This window comes from Pyrenophora tritici-repentis, chromosome 1 (genome assembly GCF_003171515.1).
Source record: "Pyrenophora tritici-repentis strain M4 chromosome 1, whole genome shotgun sequence".
Classification (NCBI taxonomy): domain Eukaryota; kingdom Fungi; phylum Ascomycota; class Dothideomycetes; order Pleosporales; family Pleosporaceae; genus Pyrenophora; species Pyrenophora tritici-repentis.
The window spans coordinates 6,062,318-6,088,356 of record NC_089390.1 but is presented as its reverse complement, the minus strand read 5'-3'; the positions used below and the strand labels follow the sequence as shown (position 1 = coordinate 6,088,356).

The 26,039-nt window shown below is 51.2% G+C and overlaps 10 protein-coding genes across 10 annotated transcripts; 6 read left to right on the top strand and 4 right to left on the bottom strand.

Annotated features, from left to right (window-relative positions):
* Positions 1-109: 109 nt before the first annotated feature.
* Positions 110-1,867, top strand: PtrM4_023830 (Phosphomannomutase; the record flags this gene model as incomplete). Its single annotated transcript, XM_001932155.2, has 1 exon — positions 110-1,867. The coding sequence occupies one exon, from the start codon at positions 110-112 to the stop codon at positions 1,865-1,867; it is 1,758 nt and encodes a 585-aa protein (XP_001932190.1).
* Positions 1,868-2,049: 182 nt separating this feature from the next.
* On the top strand, positions 2,050-2,943 carry PtrM4_023820 (uncharacterized protein; the record flags this gene model as incomplete). Its single annotated transcript, XM_066103588.1, has 1 exon — positions 2,050-2,943. One exon carries the CDS (start codon positions 2,050-2,052, stop codon positions 2,941-2,943), a length of 894 nt encoding a protein of 297 aa, XP_065965790.1.
* Positions 2,944-4,098: 1,155 nt separating this feature from the next.
* Positions 4,099-7,482, top strand: PtrM4_023810 (uncharacterized protein; the record flags this gene model as incomplete). Its single annotated transcript, XM_066103587.1, has 2 exons — positions 4,099-7,357; positions 7,478-7,482. 2 exons carry the CDS (start codon positions 4,099-4,101, stop codon positions 7,480-7,482), a joined length of 3,264 nt encoding a protein of 1,087 aa, XP_065965789.1.
* Positions 7,483-9,999: 2,517 nt separating this feature from the next.
* PtrM4_023800 (ProP, Permease major facilitator superfamily) lies at positions 10,000-11,012 on the bottom strand (the record flags this gene model as incomplete). Its single annotated transcript, XM_001932152.1, has 2 exons — positions 10,000-10,493; positions 10,580-11,012. 2 exons carry the CDS (start codon positions 11,010-11,012, stop codon positions 10,000-10,002), a joined length of 927 nt encoding a protein of 308 aa, XP_001932187.1.
* Positions 11,013-13,317: 2,305 nt separating this feature from the next.
* On the top strand, positions 13,318-13,765 carry PtrM4_023790 (uncharacterized protein; the record flags this gene model as incomplete). Its single annotated transcript, XM_001932151.2, has 3 exons — positions 13,318-13,464; positions 13,523-13,630; positions 13,697-13,765. 3 exons carry the CDS (start codon positions 13,318-13,320, stop codon positions 13,763-13,765), a joined length of 324 nt encoding a protein of 107 aa, XP_001932186.1.
* Positions 13,766-14,152: 387 nt separating this feature from the next.
* On the top strand, positions 14,153-16,260 carry PtrM4_023780 (SWI-SNF-Ssr4 multi-domain protein; the record flags this gene model as incomplete). Its single annotated transcript, XM_066103586.1, has 3 exons — positions 14,153-14,215; positions 14,268-14,531; positions 14,581-16,260. The coding sequence occupies 3 exons, from the start codon at positions 14,153-14,155 to the stop codon at positions 16,258-16,260; spliced, it is 2,007 nt and encodes a 668-aa protein (XP_065965788.1).
* Positions 16,261-18,023: 1,763 nt separating this feature from the next.
* On the top strand, positions 18,024-19,394 carry PtrM4_023770 (HflC, Membrane protease subunit, stomatin-prohibitin protein; the record flags this gene model as incomplete). The annotated part of the gene is made up of 3 exons (XM_001932149.2): positions 18,024-18,314; positions 18,433-19,040; positions 19,106-19,394. The coding sequence occupies 3 exons, from the start codon at positions 18,024-18,026 to the stop codon at positions 19,392-19,394; spliced, it is 1,188 nt and encodes a 395-aa protein (XP_001932184.2).
* Positions 19,395-20,292: 898 nt separating this feature from the next.
* On the bottom strand, positions 20,293-21,626 carry PtrM4_023760 (Acyl-transf-3 multi-domain protein; the record flags this gene model as incomplete). The annotated part of the gene is made up of 2 exons (XM_001932147.2): positions 20,293-20,975; positions 21,032-21,626. The coding sequence occupies 2 exons, from the start codon at positions 21,624-21,626 to the stop codon at positions 20,293-20,295; spliced, it is 1,278 nt and encodes a 425-aa protein (XP_001932182.2).
* A 1,794-nt stretch (positions 21,627-23,420) lies between these two features.
* PtrM4_023750 (uncharacterized protein) lies at positions 23,421-23,864 on the bottom strand (the record flags this gene model as incomplete). Its single annotated transcript, XM_066103585.1, has 1 exon — positions 23,421-23,864. One exon carries the CDS (start codon positions 23,862-23,864, stop codon positions 23,421-23,423), a length of 444 nt encoding a protein of 147 aa, XP_065965787.1.
* Positions 23,865-24,054: 190 nt separating this feature from the next.
* PtrM4_023740 (Myosin-tail-1 multi-domain protein) lies at positions 24,055-25,540 on the bottom strand (the record flags this gene model as incomplete). The annotated part of the gene is made up of 3 exons (XM_066103584.1): positions 24,055-24,061; positions 24,091-25,163; positions 25,211-25,540. 3 exons carry the CDS (start codon positions 25,538-25,540, stop codon positions 24,055-24,057), a joined length of 1,410 nt encoding a protein of 469 aa, XP_065965786.1.
* Between the last annotated feature and the right edge of the window lie 499 nt (positions 25,541-26,039).

Sequence of the window (26,039 nt, the reverse complement as noted above, 5' to 3'; positions counted from 1 at the left end):
GGCAAGTCCTGACTACAGCCGAGCTTTCTATAAACTTCTCGAATAAACGTCTGGTGACTCTTCATCTCCCATTCCCTGTGAACTCGCATTTGACTTTACGGCATCCATAATGGCCAAGGATATTAAAGAGCTGGCGAAAGAGTGGCTGGAGCTTGATGAAGACGAGACAACGAGGGACGAAATCTACAAACTTCTGGTCAATGGCGACAATGATGAGCTCGAAAGACGGCTACGACACCGCATCGCTTTTGGCACAGCTGGACTCAGAGGACCTATGCAGGGTGGTTTCGCTTGTATGAACTCACTAACAGTCATCCAAGCCTCACAGGGGCTGGCCGCATACCTCTTGAAGACCGAAAAGAACGTAAAGAGGAGGGGAGTCGTCATCGGTCGGGATGCGCGACACAATTCAGAGAAGTTTGCCATGCTCACTGCGGCCGCGTTCGTAGCCAAGGACATCAAGGTGTGGTGGTATGAGGAGCCGAGTCATACACCCATGGTCCCTTTTGGTGTGCGAGAGCTTGAGGCTGTTGCTGGTATCATGATCACTGCAAGCCATAACCCAGCCAAGGACAACGGATACAAAGTGTACTGGTCAAACGGTTGTCAAATCATTCCCCCGCACGATAGCGGGATCGCCGAATCCATACTGGAAAACCTGAAGCCCGTCACTTGGGATACATCGGTGGTGGAAGACGGCGCATCGCTTCTTGTGGAGGGAAGCTTAGGTCTTGTCCAAGACAAGTACCACAAAGCCATCCTCTTCGCAGCGCAGCCTGAGCATGCCACCGTCAAAATGGACAAAGAGCTTAGGTTTGTTTATACTCCCATGCATGGTGTCGGGCTTCCGGCGATGCAGCGATGCACAGAGACACTCGGAATTGCTTCTCAGATGACCGTCGTGGAAGCCCAAGCACAACCAGACCCCGACTTTCCTACAGTAAAATTCCCCAACCCTGAAGAAAAGGGGGCGCTCGATCTCGCAATCGAGACGGCAGAGAAGTCGTTGATACCTCTGATCCTCGCTAGCGACCCTGACGCAGATCGACTTGCAGCTGCAGAGAAAGTAGGAGACAAATGGCACATCTTCACTGGGAATCAACTTGGCATGCTTCTCGGCTCTTATCTCTTCGAACGCTATCCAAAGGATAGGCCGCGAGAGAAGCTTGCGATGTTGGCATCCACAGTCAGTTCCAGGATGCTTGCAGCTCTAGCGAAGAAGGAAGGGTTTAAGTTTACTGAAACCTTGACTGGCTTCAAATGGCTAGGCAACGTAGCTCGCCAGCTTGATAGCCAAGGCTACGACGTCTTGTTCGCCTTCGAAGAGGCCTTGGGCTACATGATTCCTCAGACGGTACACGACAAGGACTCGATCAGCGCAGCAGCAGTCTTCCTCATAGCTGCGTCACAATGGTCTAAGCAGGGTCTTACTCCGTATGCCAAGCTACAGGAACTTTACAAGTATCTTGGTTACTTCGAAGACGCAAACACATACCTTGTATCGCCTTCGCCGTCCGTTACCACGGCCGTGTTCACTGCGATCCGTGCATTGGGCGACCCGCACCCTACCACCATCGGGAACCGCAAGATCGTCCGTTGGCGCGATCTGACCCTGGGCTATGACTCAAAGAGCAAGGACCACAAACCAGATCTTCCGGTAGATGTGAGTAGTCAGATGATCACGTGTGAGCTGGATGATGGGGCCGTGTTCACAGTCAGAGGAAGTGGGACGGAACCGAAGATCAAGCTTTACATTGAGTGCCAGGGAAAAAACAGCCATGAGGCCAAAGAAGGCGCCATGGGCATCTTGGACGATTTGCTCAAGGAATGGTTCAAGCCCGAAGAGAATGGATTGCGGCTGGCTTAGAGTAAGTTGACGTATAGACCATGCTATGAGTGTGGTAGTCGTAGTCACTTTGGAATATTTGCACAGACGACGTAAACAGTGCAGCCGTGCGACTCACCTTCACTTTCACTTTTTGAAAATTTCGCACAAAGTAAATTTCCTGCCTTCCACTGTCTCATCCTCTAGCCACCAACTTCGCTACAATGGCACCCATCATGCTCAAGAAGATCATAATCAAGAAGAACCTGATTGAGGAGCTCTTTGCCTCATGGACTGACCTCGAGGAAGTCGTTGACATCGAAATGTGCGCTAACCCGAATATCAAACCGTTCACCAAAGCCTGCACCAAGCTCCACTACACCACCCATGACCTGCCCCCGATTGCATGTCTTCGCCTCCCGGCCGCTCGTATCCCCGAGGCTATTGTCAAGATCAATGCCTCGCGCAACAACCCAGAGCTTTTCGAGTACTTCATCAACAACGACCCATACTTGCTCGCCCAGCGCGTTCTCCTCCAGGCGCAGTTTGAGTCCCATGTCCGCGTCAGCAAATACCAGACCTATCTGTTTGCGGAAGAAGGAGAGCCTATTGTGCAGGTCAACGGCAGGCCCTTGACGGACATTGAGCGCGCCCAGCTTGAGTTCAATCCTAGGGCTGTGGACTTGCGCAAAACTTTGCCTGTGGACAAGCAGATGAAGAAGGGCGTTGAGATGATTCTTCCAGAGTATACGCTTTACTCCATCATGGCTAAGGAGGACTCGCTGGTCACTACGGGCTGCATTCTTCCAAGCAAAGGCCAGGGTACGTCTGAGGATAGTAGTGACGATGTCAACACTTCAACTAAAACTTCTTTGAGGAGCAGCTTGAGTTCTGCGTTAGATCTTCGGGTCGAGGGCAAGACGGAGGTCGCTGATATCGACAAGCCTGGTACTGAAAGCATCAACAAGGAACGACAATTTGGAGATGGACTGGAGCTATGCATCTTTGCATTCGAACTAAAAGAGAAGGCGGAGAATGTCTTGATGATGACACTTTCTGGTAATGGCAGGAGCGTTGCAACCGCATTTGTTCTGGGCATACACTTGATACGCTCATAGTAGTTACGCTGGATACGCTAATGCAAACACGACCGTGGGTCAATAACCGCCAGCCTTGTTACACTGTGTTACATGATTTCCACGTCTCCATTGCAGTGTCACACCAGACGGACAAGACGGATCACGAGGGTACGTAACATGCTTCGTACATAGCCTTACTAGCGGCTCAGTTAGGTGACGCATCATGCATGCAGGCAAGATAAGCAACATGCGCCCTGATAGTCACAATCACAATGGCTGACAAGACAAGCTATCGGCGACAATGGTACATCACGTCCTCGTGTGTATTTCCAAGGTTTGCGAATCCGCATATCGGCGCCGTATAGACGTAGTGCTGACGAGTTGTTGTCGCATTGTTTCTGCCTGACAAGGACATGCGCACCTCCAAGGCCGATGTCTGGGTCCAAAAGTTGTCGCCATACGCAAGTACCCATGGTCGAGCCTGTTGGACGTGCAGATGAGATGCAGATGCGGACGGTCCTCATCGAGCAATGGCCAATGATATGCGTCCCGCATCGATTAGGAAGGCGCGAGGTATAGCTATTGTTGCCTTGACAAATGGCAGTGGGTATCACGATTGAAGAGGTTGCAGTAAATCGCTTTTTGCTAATCTCTACCAGGGCCTCGCTGGTGTTTTTGTTTTTCCCAGCCCGCTGAGGCGTTGCTCTGCGCGCTCGATTCGATGCACGTCCAGCGGCAGGGATAAGTCGACTTCGTCTCAGCTAAGCAGGGAGCCCGGAATTTTGCATGGCTTGAACCTATCATAACAGACGTGTAGTATCGATAGCTGATCCCGCGCGTATCCAGACTCCGGGGAAGCGTTTGAGGCGCCGTTCACTAGCCGTTGCGGGCGGCATGCGTTTGTGCTAGAGAGTCACGGCCCAAAAGTAATTGACGGCCTCATCCCCCTCCACATGCGCCCACCAGTTCCGTCGCGTCCCTCGATTGCGCGCTACTGGCATATAAAGGGCCGTCGCACCCCCCTCGAGGAGACGTGGTTTTCGCAAAGCACTCGCACAATCCTCGGTATGCGCTCGGCCCCGACCCCCCGTCTCAGATGTGCTGCTAACGGGGCGAAGGTCGCCATAGTAACAGAGCAATGTCTCTTTCCTAGACCGATCGCGACCGCCGTGGGATGCTCACCCATCCAATTCAATGGCGGGGTTCGGGGACCCAAACACGAGTATTGCGCAGCCGTACACTATTGCACCTCCACAGCCAGCAGCGCCCTCGAGACGATCGCTTCCAAATGGACCATGCAACTTTCGCGACGCGACCGTAGGACAATGTGGGTGTGATCAGTTCTGGGACAAGCTCAGCGCCGAGCTTCACGATGAGATTGCAGCGCCTGGGACAAGCAGTGAGCGCTCTACCTGGTGTGTCTGTGGACACCATGCTTGCTTCCATTTGAAGGCATCGCGTGCGCCCGAACGACGTGTGCCCTCAATAGACATTCCGCGACGGCCATTACATGCGACCTGTAACGGCCAAGGTCAATTGGCCTCTGGAGCGCAATGCGATGCGCATCCTGCTATTAGACACGCAGACGAGAACCGTTCGCCTGGAGATCAGGCCATACGCAACGAGCGCATCCTCTCGGAGCCCAGTTTCGGCGCGCGATATCTACAGCAGACCTCACAAGCCTTTGGGTCTGGCCGCATTGCACAAAGTCAGGACACTCCATCGCAGATCAGCACGACTGGTCTCCCTGGAATCCCTTCAGTGTGCTTGCTATCTCGTGACCAGCGTCCAGCGACTAACAATGAAGCTAGGCAGGGCGCAAACCAGTCGCGCCAAACGCTCGCAGGCCTCGGTCTGTCCATGATGCATTTAGAGAGTATGGGCCAGATTAACTGTCAGCAGCAGTCGCCTACATCGACCGTACCAGACGATTTCAACGTCGCGCAGGCTCCGCAAAGACCCTGCAGTGCGCCCGGGGGCTCGACCAGAGCAAACTCGGTCCACAACGAAGCGAACGTAAACAGTCCATCGCGTGGCATTCTCGAGCATGTTTACGAGTTCAATCGCCAAATACACCTTGATGTACCGGGCGATACAATCCCAAATACATACAATCCTGAATACGTACAAAGTGTTACCGAAGCCGCTACTCCAAGCGCTGGGAACACTCCGGACCTGAATGCTGCCGATCGCGCGGTGCAAGAGGGGAAGGACTTCATTGACCAACTTGCACGCATGACTTCAAACCTGCAGGAGCAGTCGAATGATGAACCAGATCGGCCAACCTATGCCACAGTTCCTACACAGCTCTTGCTGACAAACCCTCCTACAGCGCCACAAGAGCAACTACAGCAAATGTTGCAGTCAGCTCCGCCGCAAGGTCTCCAAAAGCTCGTCTCCTATCTCGCTCCACTGCACAATCTCTTAAACTCTATCCCCAATGTAGCCAAAACCATGCAGGAACTCGGTAGCCGCCTGGACATGTTAGAGAATGGATCTTTCAATTATGTTCAGCCAGAGGATCTCAACCAAACTTTGGAAATGTATGAAGGCAGGCTCATCGATGTAGAACAGCGCACAGGCGAACACGACAGGTTGCTTCAGGCCCTAGATGACCACGGTAGCAGCACCTCCTTCAGTCGCCGACGCATTGGCAACGTTACAGCGTCTTTTGGCTCCAACTACTCTGGGGAGTCCACAACCTCCTCGGCGCTGATACTCGCGGCCATGGATCGCCAAGAGACAGAGATGGAGATTGAAAACATCAAAGAGAGGTTGGAAGTGTTGGAGGCGGCTGCACCACCCACATCACTAAGCCCCTGGGAAGTCGAGGTTGTACTCTTGCCATGGGGACCTGAATTGCGAGGTATCTGGTTCTCGCCTGAAGAGTCGATGCACGACGCTGTCAACTCCACAACTCAGAGTTCCGAGGAATGGACTCAAGCTCGCACTTCAAAATCTGGTAAAAGTCTTCCTTTCTCTGAAGCTCTTGGACGAGACACAGATTCAAGTCCCTATCGGCCTGCTCACACCCCAGTCAAGGGGCCGTTGCTCAACCCTACCGGAGGAGGATGGAGTAGCCAGGATATTAGTAATTGGGCTTCTGGCCCGACGGATGACTGGCTGTTTCCAAAGGCCTGTGGAAGCAACAATCTAGTCTACAAGCGACTTCAAAGCAGGGGGTTTGTCCGGAACGTTACGTTCAGAGGCGCCAGCGCCAAAGACATACAGGACGCATTGTCGCATGCCTTCTGCGACGTGTTCGACTACCTCCAGTACGACGACAGCGACGAGAATCCCATGATCGCTGAATATCCAGGTCTGCGGGCTCCGTATATCCCATTGCGCAAGGTACTCAAAGAGACGCGACTGCGTTTCCTTACACCTGCCGAAATGTCCAGCTCGGCACTCTGGTCTGCTCAGTTCCTCGCAGCTGGGGTCATGATGCGCGTGTCTGGTGGCAAGAAGAGGTTGTATGTAACCGTTCGTGAAGCCTATACTCAGCAGATCGACCGCAACGAATTCGTCATAATGGAGCAGTCGTGGCCTGAGTTGAGACAGCTCCCTCGCTATCAGCCTGATCAAGACTCGAAGATGGATGGTAACGATGAACATTGCCAAACTCATGTTCCGGAAGCAGATGCAAAGGAAGCATGCTGGCAATTTGTCGAGGCATACGATGCTCCACCTGCTAGCGTCCATTCTTCGTTTGGCAGCGCTCAATCTCTACAGCTGTCGATGCGACCAGCTGATCGACAATGGCGAAGGTCAATCACTCCAAACTCCATCTTGAAAAAACGGCAGTTGAGGCCCATCTCTCCCGTGAGCGAGAATCTACGACGTCCATCTTATTGCCGCGACCGTACGGTATCTACATCCGTTGTAGAGACATTTCCACCTGGATCATCAAAGCGTCGATACAATTCGTCTCCTGTAAAGCAGTCCTTTGCTCCACAGCATGTATCACGTACGCCAAGCCTGTCGATGGTACGGCCCAAGCGACGCAGGGTAGCGAGCTCCTCTTCCCCACAGCTAAACCAAGATGCTGTAGTGGATCCACAAGTGCCAATTTGGAACGCAACTCCTCGACGCTCGCGAGAACCACCTTCGCCATTCTTCTCCTCGCAACCTCCACTACAGAGGTCAACATCAGAAGTTACCAGCAGGCCAAGTCAGCGCTCTGTCGCCGTGGCAGGCAAATCGACACCTTTTGCGTACGCCACGCCACATTCAGGGCCCGTTTTAGGTGGACCTGCCTTTGATGCCTACAATAACGGTGGCGATACTGAGCCCGATGATGACGACAACGATGCGTATGATGGTGACGACGGTGAACAGAGCTGGCATGGTGTCACGGACGGCGACAACGACAGTGTCTCCGACTCAGCCCGCGATGCTGGCGCTGGCGCGCAAGAGGCAGGAAGCTTCTCAGGCGACGACAGTGGTTTTGATAGTGACAACAGCGATGCGCAATCAGACGAGGAGGCCGAGGCACATGCGCAACGCCCACAAGACGAAGAAGAAGACGAGGATGAAGAAGATGTTTTCGACTCCCTATTGAGTGTTATCGAAGACTAGATACACAATTGAAAATTGAATTAGTGAAAAGAGTAAGGCGCATATATGGGATTTTACCTGGGGATTCAGCGATTTTGTACTATTACACTAGTCTGCTCGTATCGCTGCGACATGGTTATTGGTGGGTTTTCGCGGAGTCTACAATGCAGGATTTGTATATTAACAAAATTGGTTGAGAAAGGGTTTAGGATGGGTATGTAGCGTTCTCTAGGATGGTTAGATCGCTCTCTCCCCTTATGGTGGTGGGCTCGAAAATTCATCTTATTATACATGTTTGTTCTATGATATGATAGGTGAAGTGAATGGGAGGCAGTTTGATGTCTAGGGATTTACTGTTTATGCGTTTGTTTACTGCCTCTCTTATGCAGGAAGAAATGACGATGTCGCCAGGAAAACCACGTATAAAGGAGCTGCTGCTTTAAGTAAAACTTTCCGCATACCAACAGTTTCAAGACACGGGATGGCTGAGCCTTGTGGAGAGATGACAATAACATTGGTGTCGAAGAGGGGCGGGTTGTGTTCAAGTGGTTTAATGGTCGTTAGCGTCGACCGTCAGATGAAGATAGACTCACTGATATCCGCGGCTGGTAAGTACCTCCTCGAAAAGAGCACCCAAGTGTCACAAAATACTTGACAGTGTGGGTAAGCACCCAATAGGCGTGTTTGGCGACTACAGTGGCCTTGATACACTAGTATGTCAAGTATTTTATGACACCCAAGTGGGACACATTTCACTGACACATTCTCAGGCCCGTCCCCTTCTCCACACGAAAAGACTGGCCCAATACTCCCGGCATCAACAACACAAACATCACCATGTCAGGCCCGCTCATGACATCCGCCATTGCCATGTTCGGAGAAGCATCATCTTTTGCTTTCCTTAACACTTCGACGAATACAACAGCGTCGTTCGCTTTAACACAAGCCTGCCAACACAATCTCATCCCCTTCTCCGCCTTTGATGTGAAATCCCACACGGAAGCATGCGAAGCCGCCGGAAGCGACGATTTTCGACTCTCGCTCGTCACAAAGAAATTTTTGGATAAAACCTTCTTCGACACTGAAGATAGTATCAGACACCTATCCGCAAGCATGTACGTCCCCTCCCCCCTTCTTCCTCTCCCACTAACACACACAGCGCCCAAACCCACAACCTCCTCCTCCACACCACACTCCAAAAAACCCACTCCTACACTGCCCGACCCATCTACACATCTCCCGCCCCCCTCCCCCCCCTCACCAAACCACGCCTCTCTCTCGCCAGCCTCATCGTAATCTCCCTGCTCATCCTCATCCAAGCCCTCGGCCTCGCATACCTCGCATACTACATCTACCAAGTACCCACATGGACAGACATGCTCGATGCAATGGCTGTAGCGCGTATAGCGAATAGTCTGGATAAGGCGGATATTCCGGCGCTGGGGTTGGTGGATAGACGCGACTTGGAGGGGTTGAGGGGGATTAGTGCGTTGGTTGGTGTAGGCAGGGGAGCGAGGAAGGGGAGTCGTTCGGCTAGGTGGATTATTGTGGTAAGTGTGGTAGACGCTCGTGGCTGTTAGAACACTATTGTCGTCGTCAAACAGTTTTTAGAGTGGCGCAAATACGTTTCGTCAAAACTTTGAAGTCGCAAACTTGCTTCACGACCAAAAAGAGTCCTACACTATCACCCTATCCCACCATCGAATATCATTTCAATCCCGTCGTAAATAGCCACAGGCACAGCGTAAGAACATTTTGATGTTCGTTGAGTCGCATATGCCAGGTCTGCGCAAAAAGTAGCGGTGTGGTGGGCGATCGTTCACCGCACTCACACCACAACCACCCATTACTCCACCACCACGTCTCCCGCAGGAAGCAAAAAGATGGACTTGCAGGGAATCGAACCCTGGACCACTCCCATGCTAAGGGAGTATTATACCACTAAACCACAAGCCCGAATCGTTGCTTATTGCAGATTTATGGAAGATTTACTATTTTTGTAAGATATATTGGCTAAATTAAAATTCTACAGCAAAGGCGGACGGTTGAACACAAGGCACTCACAAGTGCGAGACAAGATGGTCTGGTGGAGCCGACCGGTCTTACTCATGGTCTTACTTACTATTGTGGGTACACCAGGGGAAAAAAGGCGAACCAAGCGATTTTCCTGGTCCCGAACTTTGATAAGCGGGTGTGGCGTCGATACTGCGAACATGATAACTTTACTCTTCTACTTGAGACTGTGTAGCATGTCGCATAATACCTCCCATATTCCTGCGTCTAGCAAAGCTGTCCTAGGCATACTGGCAGCAGACTAACATTCGACTCACTAACGAAACTAAACAACAGTACAAAAACGATCAAAAGTCCCATATTGGACAAATCCGAGATAAGAATATCCGGAAGCCAAAAACCCAGCGCCGAGACAGCGCACAAAAATAAAGAGATGATCATAATGTTATACCTGCCCAACCAATCCCTCACAACGTGCGCAACCAACCGCCCAACACAAGACGCACCATTCAACACAGCAAGTAACTAATATGTAAACGCCGCCTCCCCCGTCAACGCCATCCCACTACCTAAACCCTGCCGCGCAAAATAATACCCCGGCACATATGTAACCGGAATAAAATACGCCAAATCCGTCAACACGATGCCCACCGTTGTCACCGCCATCGCACCCGTTCCATCCCAAGAACTGCGATGACTAGATAATGTATCGCGCCACGTCGTTGCAGCACCGTTACGAGGCGGGAGTCGACTCCGACACAGGACGACGCTGGTGTCGCAGAGGAGGAGTAGGATAAGTCCGAGTACGCGGAGGGACCAAGGACAAGCGATTTTCGGGATGAGGGATTGGAGTAGGAGGGGGAAGATGACGCCGCCGAAGCTACCGCCGACGAAGGCTGCGCCGCTGGCGAGACCGCGGCAGGTGTTGAACCAGTGGGCTACTGAGGCGTTTGCGGGGGTAACGAGGAGGGAGGAGCCGGTTGCGTTTAAGATTGAGAAGGCGAGGGCTTGGTAGTATTCTGATATCATGTTAAAAACTTGTATCCTCAAAGATCACATACCTTTAGGTACAATGGACGGATATTTGGAACGCCGCAAAACTCACCCGTACATCTACTCAACGCAAAAATCCCCCAAAGCGTACACACTCTCTCCGCCACCATCAGCGCCGTCGGTCTAATCTGTACGCCTAGGAACCATGTCACAAAGGTGTAGATGCCGAAGATCCAGCCGATGCTGGTTTTTGACAAGTCTGGGAGGAGTTCCGTGGACACGTAGGCTTCGAAGATTCCGGACGAGTTGTAGATGCCGATTGAGGCGCTGATACCTGAGAAGGCGCCGAGGACGACGGACCATGCTAAGAGACCGCCTTCGGGGTAGGTGGGTTCGGGGGTATTGGAAAGAGGCGGCGGTGCTTTGTTCTGTGATGATGGATTTTGGTTGTAGGGGGAGTGGTGTGTTTGAGAGAGATGCCCCTTTTCTTCATATAGGAGTGGAACATCTGTGCTTGAGATACTGAGTTGAGGAATTGAGGCCATGATTGTCTATCTCTGTCGTTTTAAGACTGTTGGTACAGTTTCCGGCCAGTCCTTACAAGGCGAAGAAAGAGGACGCAGTGTAGCCTGGCAGCGATATGGAAAAGAAACGACATTGAGGCACGCCAAATATATATATATATACAAATTCAAGTACTGTCAATGACGGTCTCTTGATAAGTAGAACAGCCATATGATGATGGTGCTCACGTAATTGATCAGTCCAACATCACGTTGATACTTTTCACGTGATTGGTCAATTCAAGATCACTACTGCTTGCTGACAAACTCAGATAGTACATCTGCGCCCTATGGTCATGTCTAATCCAGATAATGGATAGGATGCGGTGGTAGTACTGGAGATCATGTGTAGGGGTTGTTAAATAGATGCGGTGTAGTAGAGTACTTCTTACCTAGGTAGGTGCATGATTTGTCAGCAGGTGGATATTCACAACTCCGACCATGGGGTAACTATGTGAAAATTGAACAGTATCTATGTGCGTGTAGTTTGGGTGAGGAGTATGTATTCACTGGAAGTTTTGTGTAGGCAGATAAAAGTGATGTTGCTTCTTTCGGTTCGTCTATGAGCGTTGCTTCCAAGTTTGTATAGCTTCAGATGTCTAACAGAAGCATATGCAGTATCCCCCGGTTTCAAAGAGCTGTCTCATTTGATCAAGCTCCTTGCATGTCATCTGTTCGTGAGATTGAGCTGGGAAGGTTTTGACGTCGACGTCGCTTGCTTTTCCAGTTGGAACCAAAATGGGAGGAGCCATTCGAGCCACCACTTCCATTGACTACCTAGAGACTGAATAATTATAGCAAGTCCTTCAAAACTGCTTGCATGCATTCTTGTTGCGATGTCTTCTGTGCTCTGATTACACGATCTTCATTCCTCCAACACTTGCGTACCCGGGCAGCATTTCATCGTACATTGGCTTGTAGTCTTCAACTCCGCGACCAAAGTATATACATTGGAAATCTAATTACCGGGCAAAGATTTCTGTAGTTTTGTCAGTGGTGGAACAAAACAAAACTGATCTTACCACTTGCGCGCAGTTCCTTCCACGTTTGGAACGAATACGAAGACTGATCCGTAATATAGGTACCCAACTAATATCTCCCCTCATCATTGCAACTTAGAGCCATAGAGTCCTGTCTGCAGTAAAATTCCTCACTCGTTTTCAAGAGTCTTCTAAGCATTGTCTAAGCATTGTCTTAGCAAACTTGTCGCCATTCGGATACAGCCACCCGCTACGAACAAGAATTATACCGCAGCCCTTAAGATCTGGCTGCAAACAAGGGCAGTAGCGGATATGTACAGGACCCCAATATTTCCGGTGGTCACCCAAACAGCCCGAGTGGTTGTTTGTGCAAGGCAGACCGAACCAACTCCACTTGATCTAGGTACCTCTGTAGCTACGTCCTGATCGGCCGAACCGGTACCACTTTCGGAGTTCCGCGGGTGACACGGGGTAAGATGTTATAGGTTTCGTGAGGTCTGGTCTTTCGCCTTGGTCTTCCGCGACACTACGATAGCTTATTGCATGGGTATCACAGAACGAATACGAATTCCCCGCCACTCTAGATGTCGTTGGTGGCTTAAATCTATCGAGCCCAAGGCCGTGAAACCTTGAGTGCGGATGTTCCGGATCTATGAACTAACCACTTTTGTTGTACGATAAGTTGTGTTTGGCGCAGAAGTTATGCTTGTGCAAAAGAGCTCGTATGTTTCAAGTCTTGGGTGTTCACCGAGATTACTGTAGCCCATGAAACACCATAGATTGGGAAATACGAGGTTTTCAACGGATAAGATCGAAACACAACTGAACACTCATCTTGATGTAACAGTGATTCTCTAAGCTAAATGTAATTGGGCTGATCCCTCCATGAACGTGTATTTTCTCATTAGTGCTTTAATGTTTTCTTCGTCCCGGTTGAATCCGCTGTCATAGCTCGCGCTTTTATCCTAGAAACTCCGGAAAGAACTCTGGGGTAGGAATACGAGTGTCGAATTGCAGGACACCGGCACGGTCCCAGTGCCGGTCGACTACACATACCTACCCAGGTATAGCTCATCACATCCAGGACCATTACAGGAAGTCAGCGCTATATGTCAGTACTTGATGCTAAGCCACACGGTGTGAGGCGTCGAGGCTTAGCTTTGCTTGTGCATCATGAAGTGTAGAAACCTCAGTATATAAGGTATCCATCCAGGCCTTCCAACTGATCACCACTCACCGGTTTTACCATTAATTCACTCATACTTCTCAATTCCTACCAAACCAAACCGAACCAACTCAACGCAATCATGAAGAACTCCATCTTTGCACTCGTCGCCTCTCTAGCCGTGGCCAGCGCTATGCCGAACTTGAACCCAATGTCGAAGAACAACCCCCACAACTACGAGCTCTCTAATGCCTGTACCGGCAAACAGGCTGGCGACGAATGCCTCTACGTATGTCTTCCACACATTCCGTAACTTCCATCTGCTGCCTTTACTAACTATTCTACAGGATTTCACCTGGTACTACACAAACTACGGTTGGCCCATCATCGATATTGCGCATATCTGCAATGGCACATCGAATTGCTTCACGCAGTCTGACCCAGAACACCCCCTTGTAAGTAGATGATCTATGCCCGTGTCTTGTTTCGTCTTGAGATACACATGGCTAACGCCTCAGCAGGTATGCAGGCCACCAACTACACCGGGAGCTTGCCATGATGTTCAGACGCCGCACGTTATGGGCTCTTGAATGATATCTGGAAATACATTGTCTTGTATATAGTTTGAAGTACTGTGAATAGATTGTACTTGCACCATGTCTGCTGTTCTATGTGATATTTTCGTTGAGCAAAAACGAATGAATTTGAAACTTATTTGATGAGCGAGCAAGCTTCTCAGATGTGATCAAAGTATCCGCGCGCCGTGTTGTTCATGTTCATTGTCAGACCACGGGAGCTTGGTTGATGGGCGATCAGACGCTCCAGACGCTAACTGCATGTGGCATGGTTCTTGGCAGTCGCGCGGTGGTTCAACGCGCCAAAGATTCCAGACATCAACCCCAGCTTTCGCGCCCACTGCATCACCACCCAACCCAGATTGATCGACGCGGCTTTGCTGTCGCATTAATTCACCCACCATGTACGGCATGAATCAAGCGTACCAGGCGCCTGACCCGAGTGCGCAGGTGCCGAATCAACTTGTGCGAGCGCCTATAGACCCCCAATGTTGCTCGCAGCTAATAAACAGTATAGCTTCCTCATGTGCATCTGATATCCTCATACCGTTTTCCTACCCAGCCTGGCCTACAAGCCCCCCAGGCTCTCGAGTATCTCATCAAGGGTCCCCAAATCGTGCGCGACACCTCACCCGTCGCCTGGACCTTTCTGTCAGCCCCTCCCCCAGATGGCACTGTTATCCTCACATGGCAGTCCCCGCGCATGGGCAACAATTTCGCCTCAGATGGTATGGTGTGGGCTGATGCCGAGAACGTGTATGATATGAATATTCGCGGATATGTATGTGTTGGCAAGCCATATTGATCCGCCAGCCTCTAACACCATAAAGACTCTCCAGGTCCTTGTCCACAACAGCGGATACCACTACCCACACGAGCCATATGCCATGCATGCGCGCCATCGTTACCGAATCGCTGCTGGGCCTGGTACCATTGACCCGAACCTCTGGTTGGTGCACTACAAGCCAGCAGATCCGCAGAGCAGAATCCCCGCCTCCCAGATTCCAATCACACGAGAAGTACATGGCATGCTTCAGATGCGCGCTCAATTACAGCAAGCTGGGCCATTGATGCGCAAGGAGTTTATGCTAGTCGACCAAGCCAACTGGCCCAAGGTTGAATTTGGACAGCAGGCCATGAGAGGCCCGCAGCCTTACTACAACCCGATGCAACCAGGCCGGCCATATGCTGCGCAACCTCCTCCGGCCAAGCGTCAGCGCCTACCCGCTCAGGCACAACCTCGCCAACCTCCTGTCGGCGCGATTATACCAGACAATTCCCTGGAAGAGGAAGAGAATGCGACACAAGATGCATTCGACTTCCTAACTCCGCGCGAAATAAGCTTGTCGCGCTACAAGCAGCATCACGAATGGATGGAGGAGATATTCTCGTCGCCTTATGCCGTCGGGAAGATTGCGCCTATCGATCTGGGTTTGGGCCTGATGGGTGAGCTTGCTCCGCTTACTGCAGGTATTCTAGACGTTCCTGGAGCGGAAAATGTGGAGCCAGGAAAGGATAGCTACCAAATCAAGAACTACTACAAGCTGGAGCCGGAGCAACTAAAGGAATTCGAAAAGCGCGTCTCAGAGTACACGACAAATGAGCAAGCTGAGATTGATAAGATGAAGGCCGAGCACGCAAAGAAGATGGTACAGTTGAAGCGCACGCGAACGTACATCAAAGCCGAACGAAGATTACGGGATCTTCTACGCTCATCCGAGAGTGACGGTGACAACGCGGATCCTGTGGAGGAAGTTGTACAAGACCTAGAAAAGTCACTGGGGGTTAAATTCGATGAAAAGAAGGCTATTGTCTGTGTGGACAAGGGAGGATTCATTGAACCACAGGCACCATCTCCGAAAGCCCAAGTCAACGGCGACGGAGCTCAGCAAAACACAAACGGCACATCAAGTGGTATGAACAACGACGCGTCCATGGAAGATAATTCTGCTGCAAACCTACTGGATCAATACGGTAATGGTTCGCTTTCAGGTACACCTGTCGGGAACATCTCATTGCCTAGACTATCACAGCCTCCAAGCCAGTCGCACTCCACCACTGGCACACCCAACGTACCCAACAACCCAAACCAGACAGCGACATTCGACCAACAAGACACAAACCTGGATGTAGGTGCCGATCTTCTGGACTTGGATGTGGAAATGTCTGGCATGGCGGCTGCAGGAGAGAAGGACTGGGTCATGGTGAACGAGCAATCAGGAAATGCACAACAGCCAGGTAGTGGCCAACAACCCACTATGAACAACAATCAGCCAACGACCAATGCAGGTGTCATGCCCTCTTCCAACATCGAAGCTGATGCAGGCAGTATGTTCGATACTGCCGACTTTGGAAGCTTCGACAACCTCGATAGCGCTGGAGATGCGTTGGCAGACTATGGCCATGATGATAACCTGGGCTTGGATCTGGTTGATGATTCAGCATTTGGAGATGCTTTCCATGGAACGGAGATGCACCACGATGAAACTGGTGAGGGTGACCATGCATAGTATGCGTTGGGGCCGTGAACTTGCATTTGATCGGTGCCTTGGCGTGTTGGTGTTTATCTTGAAATGTATTATTACATTCTGTATGGGGCTAAGGGGTTGTTGCTATCACTGGCATTATTTTTGGTCTATATATGATGGTCAAGCTCTGTTATGCCGGATTTCGTACAACAACGCCTGTTCTTCCAACCATGATTGCTGGCTAGTGTGTATACGAGTCTTGGCTCTATGTTCCCACTGCTCACTGTAGTCTGACATCCAAGCCTGCTAAAATATAGTTTTCTATCAGCGATAAAGCAATCCACTGAAGCTTTCATGGTACTAAATGCATCACAAGAAAGTCCACGATCCATGTCACTGCCGAAAGAAGCACCGAGACAGGTCAACAAATAGGCCAGGCACACAATCTCCAGGCGCTTAAGTACCTGGAAAACCCACGTGTGGCGTCAAGCACGGTTATAAGCTTGCGGCGTAGTCAAGCCCAGATAGGACTACGCCAACTGCGCCGTATCACGGCGAACAAACATGGCAACCGCAGCATATACCAACAAACACGTCTCTGCCACCCCGTAAGCTGACTAGCAAAGGATCCGTTAGATTCGAATTAGGCCACCTGAAGAGGCATTGTCGAGATGGAAGGCGAAGCTGGTCTCTGACCAAATTTGCCTCCACCGGTGAGTGAAAAGAGGGAGGAAAGAAGATGTATCCAAGACACCCAAGAATCGTGTATGTGGGGATAACCGGCGAGGAAGAATGGCGCAGCAGGACATGCATTTCGTATGCGGACCCGAGTACCATGGGTAGAACGTATGCAGGTGCGTGAATATGTGCCTGGCCTACACATTGAGCACCCAGTGAACAATTAAACCCGCCATCAACATTATCCAATACGGGCAACATACAACTGTACCAGCCTCCAACACACAATTGCCTCAGGACACTTTTCCGTTGCTACTAGCAGCGCGCCTAAGTAACGGAAATAAACAGGGCGAACAAAGCTAAGAATCACCCACCAGCCTTGCTCTGACAGACCTAGTAGCCCACCATATCCGCAGCGGAAGCTCAGATGCATTCGCCACAAAAGGACTCCACCTACAAGGCTGATTCCAATCAAACGGCACGCCTTACCTATTGCAACCACAATGAACATGGGGGCACAAGCGCGTGATTTGTGCTGCCGAGAAATTGGCTGTAGTGTGTGGTGTATAGGCTCAATTAGATGGGTGGGAAAACGCTGACGTCGGATATGTGAGGGAGTGTGATCTGTATGGTTCGGTTGTGTTCAGATGTGAAAGTGCGAGTGTGCCTTGGGGGGTTTTTGCACGTCACGAGTGGGCAAGTGCCACCGACTTAGCCGAGTAATCCCATACGGGAGGCCTTGAAGATGGGTGGTGGTCTGGTGCACCTTTGCGCAACTAGAATCGGGAGGTTTGACACAGCTAACATAATGCTGAGAGAATATGCGCGTAGAGTGTAGGGAATTGTGAAGAGGTGAACAAGATAGAGGCTGTACCGGTAGGATGAGGCTGCGCATCGTGTAATATCGGAATGCACATTCCTTCCTGTTGTCATGATTACCCTCTCGTTAATGAGGTTTCCATGGTAAAAGTAGCACAGCCCCAGTAGGGTGGCCACAACAGGCCACAGTAGCTAAGCTAGCGCAATCGAAGCTAACCTTGTACGCTAGCTTCCCCGCTCCAAGATGCCGTGAATGCGACGTGCCCCAGGATAACATATAAGCTCACGACTACCCTGCACATGAACAAATGGCTACCTTACACGGCTCCTCTAACAACAATACCGCCGAATCTATTACTTCTTCTAATCAGCCATTTCTCCACGACACCGGTTCTGTTAATTACGCACACACTGCAGCTACTATGAGCGACATCAACGGCAAGGCTCCAGTCAATGGCGCTGGCAGCGCTGCTTCTCGTACTGATGAGCCTGTTATCAAGGTGCAGCCGCCGCGACGAGAGGACCTTCAGCCCAGCTATGCTAGGGTTATCCAGCCAGATGATGCGGATGCTGACACCAATGGGTGGTACGGTGCTATGGTAAGTTTGATCCCATCATTGATAGTTATCAAAGTACTGCACATGACGTGCAAGACAAGATATCCAAAATCTATGATATCAACACCTTCCGAAATCGCCACTCTAACACGCAATTCAGATCAACTCACTAGGCAGCTGCATCGGCACCCTTGGAGCCATCCCATGCTGCCTCGTATGCCCCAACCCCTACAAGCCCGTGAGCCAAGGAAACGTAGGTCTCGTGACCAAGTTCGGACGCTTCGCTCGTGCCGTTGACCCAGGTCTCGTCTACGTGAACCCGCTCTCCGAGCAACTCGTTCAAGTCGACATCAAGATCCAAATCGTCGAAGTGCCCAAGCAAGTCTGCATGACAAAGGACAATGTCTCCCTACAGTTGACATCCGTCATCTACTACCGCATCACCTCTCCACACAAGGCAGCTTTCAGCATCAGCAACATCCGCCAGGCTCTCGTGGAACGCACACAGACGACTCTCCGCCACGTCGTTGGTGCCCGCGTCCTCCAGGATGTGATTGAGCGCCGCGAGGAAATCGCACAGTCGATCCGCGAGATCATCGAGGAAACGGCACTGGGATGGGGTGTAGAAGTCGAATCCATGCTCGTAAAGGACATCATCTTTTCCCAGGATCTCCAAGACTCACTTTCCATGGCCGCTCAGAGCAAGCGCACTGGTGAGGCTAAAGTCATCGCTGCTCGCGCTGAAGTCGAGGCTGCGAAACTTATGCGGTAAGTCTCCCTATTTTTCACTTACACTCCTTTTTTCCCACACCAATGCTAATTCAACCAAACAGCCAAGCCGCAGACATCCTCTCCTCGGCTCCCGCCATGCAAATCAGATACCTCGAAGCCATGCAAGCAATGGCCAAATCCGCAAACTCAAAGGTCATCTTCCTCCCTGCTCAGAACCAAACTGTTCAGAGTGCGCTCGCTCAGGCGGATGCTCATGGCGAGGGTCCTAGCTCTTATGGCGCTGGCGGTGCAAACTCGATGGGTGTGCAGAGTTCGGCGGCGCAGGAGTACGGCGGCAACAACCAGGGATTCCAGAGTGCGATTAACTCGCATGTTATCGAGAATATGTAGGGGGTTCCATGACGAGGAGGTGATGGTGTGGATGGGGTATAATGCATGAAGGTAGGAGAGGGCAAGATTGACGATGGGATGATTTATATGTTTTGGTTTGGTTTGGGTTCTGCTCTGCGATTGTGGTTTTCTTTTTGATACCCGATGCATTATTCCCCCACTCGCTTTTTTCTCTTGGATTAGACGGCCCGGTTACAAATAATGAATAATACATATGGTCTATTAGTTCCTAACAATCCCCATTTTGTCCCATATCAAGTTGGCTGTGATGACAAGAAGATATTCAAACTTTTACAAACTTTTAGCTACAATTGCAGTTCCCCTCTCCCTATAATGATATAACGAATTTCACTAAACTAACAAGGAGAGCAATAATATCACAAAACACTAAACTGCACATATTTTGAAATGTTTTTCTTCATTCAGCTTCAACCACTTCTACTACTACTCTCTCTCTCACTCTAGCTTGTATGCACAACCCCACACATACCCATCTAGAGAAAGAAACCTTCCTCTCACAGCTTGTGAGCATTTCATATAATATAATTTGCCCCCTTCAGCCTACACCTTTTCATTCTCCAAAACTCCCTCGCCAAATGATAAATGACAAAAAACGGACTTCGATGATGCCGCTTGCTCTCGTGGGGTAAACAAAGAATAGAGAGAAAGCCACAGACATACTTAGAGAATATGCTAAAGACGTTGATATGCGGATGCAACCCAAGATGACAACAGAAGGAGAAAAAAAAGGAATGCAAGAAATTACGTTCAGAGGAAAGAAAGAATCCCAGAGCGATGATGATGATGATGATGATGATGCCAGAATTGTGTATCACATACACAAGAAGATGCAGCTCCGTACGGCAAAAGAAAAAGGAAATTTAAACATAAGAAAACTTCATGAAGGCAACAACACATTTTTGTCCGCCGCGCCATTTTCCAGAATCGGCCGAGTCTCCTTCTGTTGCATGGGTTCCCCATACGCCCACTTGGTCGCCGCATTGACGAGATTCGCACAAACAGGGTCCACGTATTTGACCCATAGCGCAGCGGAGCGATACAAGATGTAGTAAAACATGGCAATAGCAACGAGCATGTGAGGGATCGAGGCACGCTGCAGATCCATCTGCTCGCCCTTTTCATTCACCGGCGGATTCATGGCCGAGGGGAGGTAGATCATCCACGTAAGCACCGTTTTGATAAACGTGTTGTGGAGCAGGTAGACCGGAAAGCTGACGCGGCCGAGGAAGTTGAAGACGGGCGAGGAGAGGATCTTGCGCGCGTTGCGGGAGAAGAAGATGCCGAGGAGGACGGTGGCGGCGCCGAGGTGGTCCCAGTAGCGGCGGATGTCGGTTTTTTCGGCGGTGAGGCTCTTCATTATCATCGCCATGGTGTGGGACCAGCGGGCGTTGGCGAAGGAGTCTTGCGGGAAACCTGCCATGAACATGCCGCAGAGAATCATGATCGTGGGTATGGGGGCGGGGAGGACCGTTGTGGCGGCGTCTTTGTAGTGGTTGTGGAGTTCGGCTACGAACATGCCTGTGACGATGTTGAGGCCTTTGATGGAGCCGACGGTGAGTTCTGTGTTTGTTAGCGATTTATGCGCCATGTGACGCGGACAGAATGCGCTTTCTTACCCTTGCCAACTTGCCAGAAGTAGATGTACATGACTGCGTAGACGACGAATCGGGCCTTTGGCTTCACCAGAACGGTGGCGAGCATCGTGGTGTATACCAGAAAAGCGCCTTCTAGAAACAAATGCAGTGTCCATTGTGTACCGTCGTACTCATCCCAACCCGTTGTCCACGTTTCCGTTTGGGCCTTGAAGAGCGAACAGAAAGCCTGCCATAGCGTAGGCTCCTGTCGATGCCAGCCCTGTCGTATCCACTGCGCATCAACGTGCTTGGTCATATGGTATGCGTTTGTATTCGCCATGAACCAGGTAATAAAAGTTGCCGCCATGGTGGGGAGAATGAGCCTTCCCGAGCGCGCGAGAGCGCTCCGCGCAATGCCGTAAAAGGCAGCATCGTGGTTGCCAGCACGCGACTTTCCAATAGGGCCTATCGAGTTTACGTATCCTGTGACGAGGAAGAAGAGAGCGACGGCGCTGCGGCCACCGACGGCGAGGCGGAAGTAGGGAAGTTGGAAGAGGTGCGGTGCAGTCTTAGCATTCTGGGCAGGCTGGTGTAGCCATGGCACAAAGGCAGTACAGAGATGACCGCATACAACCATGAAAGAAGCTACGCCTCGAAGGCCCTATAGGACGAACATGTTAGCCCCAGTCACACAAAGAGACGGTAATCGAGCGGGTGCAACTTGCATCTATCCAGTTTGCGTCGCGGGGAGGCATTGCGCAATAGTCTCTGGACCAAAAGAAGAAAAAAGTCTAGGTGGTAATCAAGGAATGTGGGGGACTTTAAAAGTAAGAGTGTATGTGCTCAGTGCATTGCTGATACTAGGAAGAGGAGTGGTGCTGGCAGGCAGAAGATTCGTAATCGCGCTATGTCCGATGAGCAGTCAGGAACGTTTCGACAAACGACGGGCGCGCACGTAAGAATAATGGCGGGTATTGGAGGTAAGAAAGCACAAAAAGGTGCCAGGCTTTGAGAAGTAAAGGGAGGTAGAAGTGGACGTGTGTGTGTGTGTGTGCGGGAAAACCGACGTGATGATAGATTCATGGGCCTTTTGCGAAAGACAAGCAGACCAACAGCACCCTAGCCTTGCAGTGGGGTCCCTACTACCTTTCCAGGAACGCATGCTCCAGAAAAGCGCGGCTCGCTGGGCAATGAGAGCGGGCGGCATGTCGATGCCAAGACAGGCCGTCGGGAAGCATCTTTTGCAAACCGGGCGGCCCCTGGGAAACCATGGCGAAATGGCCCACTTGCATCGCCCCTGAGGCGTCACAGACGGTCTGTAGGTCGTCGCATGCATGAGGCGTGAGGGCAAACTGCCATTCCGCGCCAAACTACCCACTACCCAACTCTCCCTATCTTGGACTATCTTGGCTCAGTACCAACACCCGTCATTGTCGTTCCCTCTTGTACTCTACTCGCTAGTACCTGTCAATTCCGCTTCCCTGCATGTGCTTACGCCATTGCTACCACAAACCTCCTCCGCTCTCTCCTTCGGACTATGCCCATGTCCGTCCGTATATGATAGCCGCATTTCCGTTCTAGCCAGCTTCTTCATCCGCATGCAATGCCGACATGAGCCACACAGGAGCCAGATCCGCAGCCAATCCCCGCGTATTCGGATCAAAAAGGCCGAAAAAGGCGCTCGACTAGGCCACGCCACACCAAAAACAAGCAAAGCGGGAAATCCTCTGTCTGTCTTGGCTAGCTTACGTGTAGGCGCCGCTTTAGCCGGACCCCTGAGCAAGCGCAAGCAGCAAAGTCACACGTGTAACAATCTGAATCTTGCCAGATCGTGGGTTCGGTTTTCGATAGATTTACCGTGCTGTTTCATCCATATACGTCGACACGTCGAGTGGCTGTGTTGATGCCTGAGTGGCCAGCGTACTTGTACATGCTGAAGCAGGCCAAGTGGTTTGTATTAAACCGCACAACTTCCACCAGCCTATCAATTGCATCTTGCATCATGGAATATAGGCACACGTTATGAAAATCTTCTCCGCCATGCAAATATCACCTGCCTTTCTCAACGGCTTGAAACCACGGTGGAGGAATATGTTCCATGCTGATGTGGCGCTTTGATTGGAGTGGTTCCAGTTCGGTTAGATGAGTATGCATTGCTCATCAGCATAAAAGCCTCCACAAACCCGCCAGCTAAGTCATCACGAAATTTGTTGAATCGTATATGCACAGCACCGTATTTCAAAGTTGCAATAGTAGACTTTTAACATATCCAATTCATAACTCCCAATATCAATGCCGATATAGATCTAGGTAAAACGCCTTAAAGATGCTAAGAATCCCTCCGTGAACTCCAACGCCTGTAGACTAGAGGAAAAAAAATCTAGCCATAAAAAACCACACCACCTTGGGACGTCAAACCCGTATTGCGGGTTTATTTTAGGATACTCGCGCCTCGCCGGTCCTTCTTTAGTGGCGAAAAGGTAAAAGCTTCTTCACTCATCATATTGAATCCGCCGGATATCGGGCGCTGCTGTCCCTGTTTGCCGAGCACACTCTTGCCAAGCGCCCTCGCTGCGAATAGTCCCTTGCTGATGCCCACGGGCTTCAGAGATGGAATATCTTCGGCGTCCTCCGCATCGAAGAGTGTCTTACCAGCACTAGCACCCAATTTGCGCTTCTTTTTCTTCTCTACAGCAGGTTCCTCGACGAAGGTGGCAAACGACATGAGAGATTTGCGAGGCTTGACTTTGGGCGCACCATTGCTGGACTTCTTGGATGGACCGTCGTTGTCCTTGAGCGGAACCGAGACGGGCGCGTTTTCAGAGTCTTCCTTGGATGTGTTGTGAGAAACCTCGGATACCTCCTCAGTGACCATATCTAGCGCAGGAGCGGCCTTCTTCTTGCGTGGCTTTGCGTTGGCCTTGCTAGATGCCGCGGGAGCTAGTGCTTTGACCTTTGGTTGGGCGGCCTTCTTGGAGGCTTTCTTGGGAGGGGCTGTAGGTGTGCTTTGTTCCGGGATGGCTTCCTGTTCCTCCTGCTCTTCTTCCTCTTCTTCAACGATTGGACTAGCAGCTGTTACATTGCCGGTTCGATTGAGGAACGGGGTCAAGGAGAAGGTTGATGTATCCCCAACTGCGGATACAGATGTACCACGCTTCGTCTTCTTCGCTGGGAAACCGTCTCCGGGAGTTCCTAGCATCGTCTCGGGCTCCACGGTAGCAGCAACACGCTTCCTGGAATTCTTAGCGGGCTTCGCTGCAGCTGTCGACGAGCTCTTAGCAGGTGGTGCTGTCTCCGCCCTATCCGCCCTCTCAAGCTTAGCCTCCTTCTCCTTGAGTTTCTCCTTGGTAGTCCGCAGCTTCTCGCGGAAGGCACTCAGTTTATCATCGAGAATGGTGTTGCGTCCCTGAAGTTCCGCCAGCGTCTTGGTGAACTCCTTCTCCTGCTTCTTCCGTTCACGCCTCTCCTCTTCCAATTCCTTCCTGACAGCTTCCACCTGGTCATCTGTCTGCTGGGTACCCTTCTTGGACGTCTTTTCAACCTTTTGGCGCTCGCGCTTCTCCTGCTCCAGTTCTTGACGGAGTTGCGCAATTTCCGCATCACGGGCGCTAATATCCCTGCTGGCCTTCTCTGCTTGTAAGCGCGCGGCCTTCTCTTGCTCTAGCTCCTGGCGAAGCTCCTCGATGGCGGCATCGTGAGCCTTTTCGCGCTTGGTAGCTTTCCCTGCTTGCTTCTTGGTGACGTTTTCAACCTCTGCCTGTAGACGTTCGATGGTTTGGTCTCGCGAGTTGAGGGCGACCTGAATGCTCTCCGCTCCCTGCTTTGCTTCTGTGAGCCCAGCCTCAACTTTCATCCGGTCTCTCTTTTCTGTGGCGAGCTGCTTGCGTACTTCATCCAGCTCGTTGCGGAGTTCCTCATCCTGCTCCATCTTCTTCCCTTGCTTCGCTAGTGTACGTGCGGCGGTACGCTTTTCGTTCTCGAGCTCGACCTGCAATGTTGCCAGTTGGCGTTGTAGTGCTAGCTTCTCAGTGAGCAGTCCAGTGTTGGCTTCAACCTGGGCGCGCAAGTGTTCGACCTCGGGCCGTAATGATGAGATTTCACGTGATAGAGCGAGTTTGTCAGAGAGAATCTTGTTGGAGTCGGACGTGACGTTCTCCATAGCCTTGAGCTCGGCCTATATAGCGTTAGTTGTGCTTTGCTCAACAAGCTGAACGTGCCTACCCGGAGGTTCGCGATTTCCCGCGCTTGAGTGCGGATCGTGTTTTGCGCCGTCTCGCCCTCTGCGTGTCGCTCGTCCAGCTGTGTAAGCGCCTCGTCGAGTGCGCTTTCCAACTCGTCGGATCGCGCCTGCTCCTCTTCGAGTTGTTCGTGGAGGTCGCTGTTATCGTCCTGTAAGAGACACTGTGCAACTCGTAACTTCCGTATCTCTTCGTCCTTGGCAACAACCTCTACCGAGTGTTTGCTGCGCTCGAGATTGAGTTCGAGAGTCGCGTTGCGCAACGAGTGTTGGAGCTGGGAAAGGGTTAGTGGGAAGGCGTTGACGATGGCCATGGTGCGGCTCAACAGGGTCCAGCGCGCTGTCACTCACGTCTTTCATCTCGTAATTAGTGTCTAAATCTGTTTCCATGGAGGCGACCATGGTACAATATCTGCTCAAGGATGCGCAAAGGTATACGTTAGGTGTAGGATGGATCGAATGTGGTGGGGCTTAGAATAGACGCGACTGGGGTAAACAAACAGAGCGCGGACGATGTTAGAGGAGCCAGCCGCCACAACACAGTGAAAGCGACGTTTTTGTACAGATCAGGAAATAGCGAAACAAGGGCTAATTCATACTTCAAGTAGTCCCTTCAAGAAACCACAAATCGTCGAGATCTTGTAATGAAAAACCGTCTATCCCCCATAAGTCCTCTCGCCTCAGCGCATCAACAGCACCCCTGTCGCTCTTAGCGGCATTACGCACGCCGCCGCATCTCCGAGCTCTCAAGGCCACGTTCCCAAGGCAAGCGTTACGTCCACCAAGTCACCGCAACACCCAAACCCACCACGC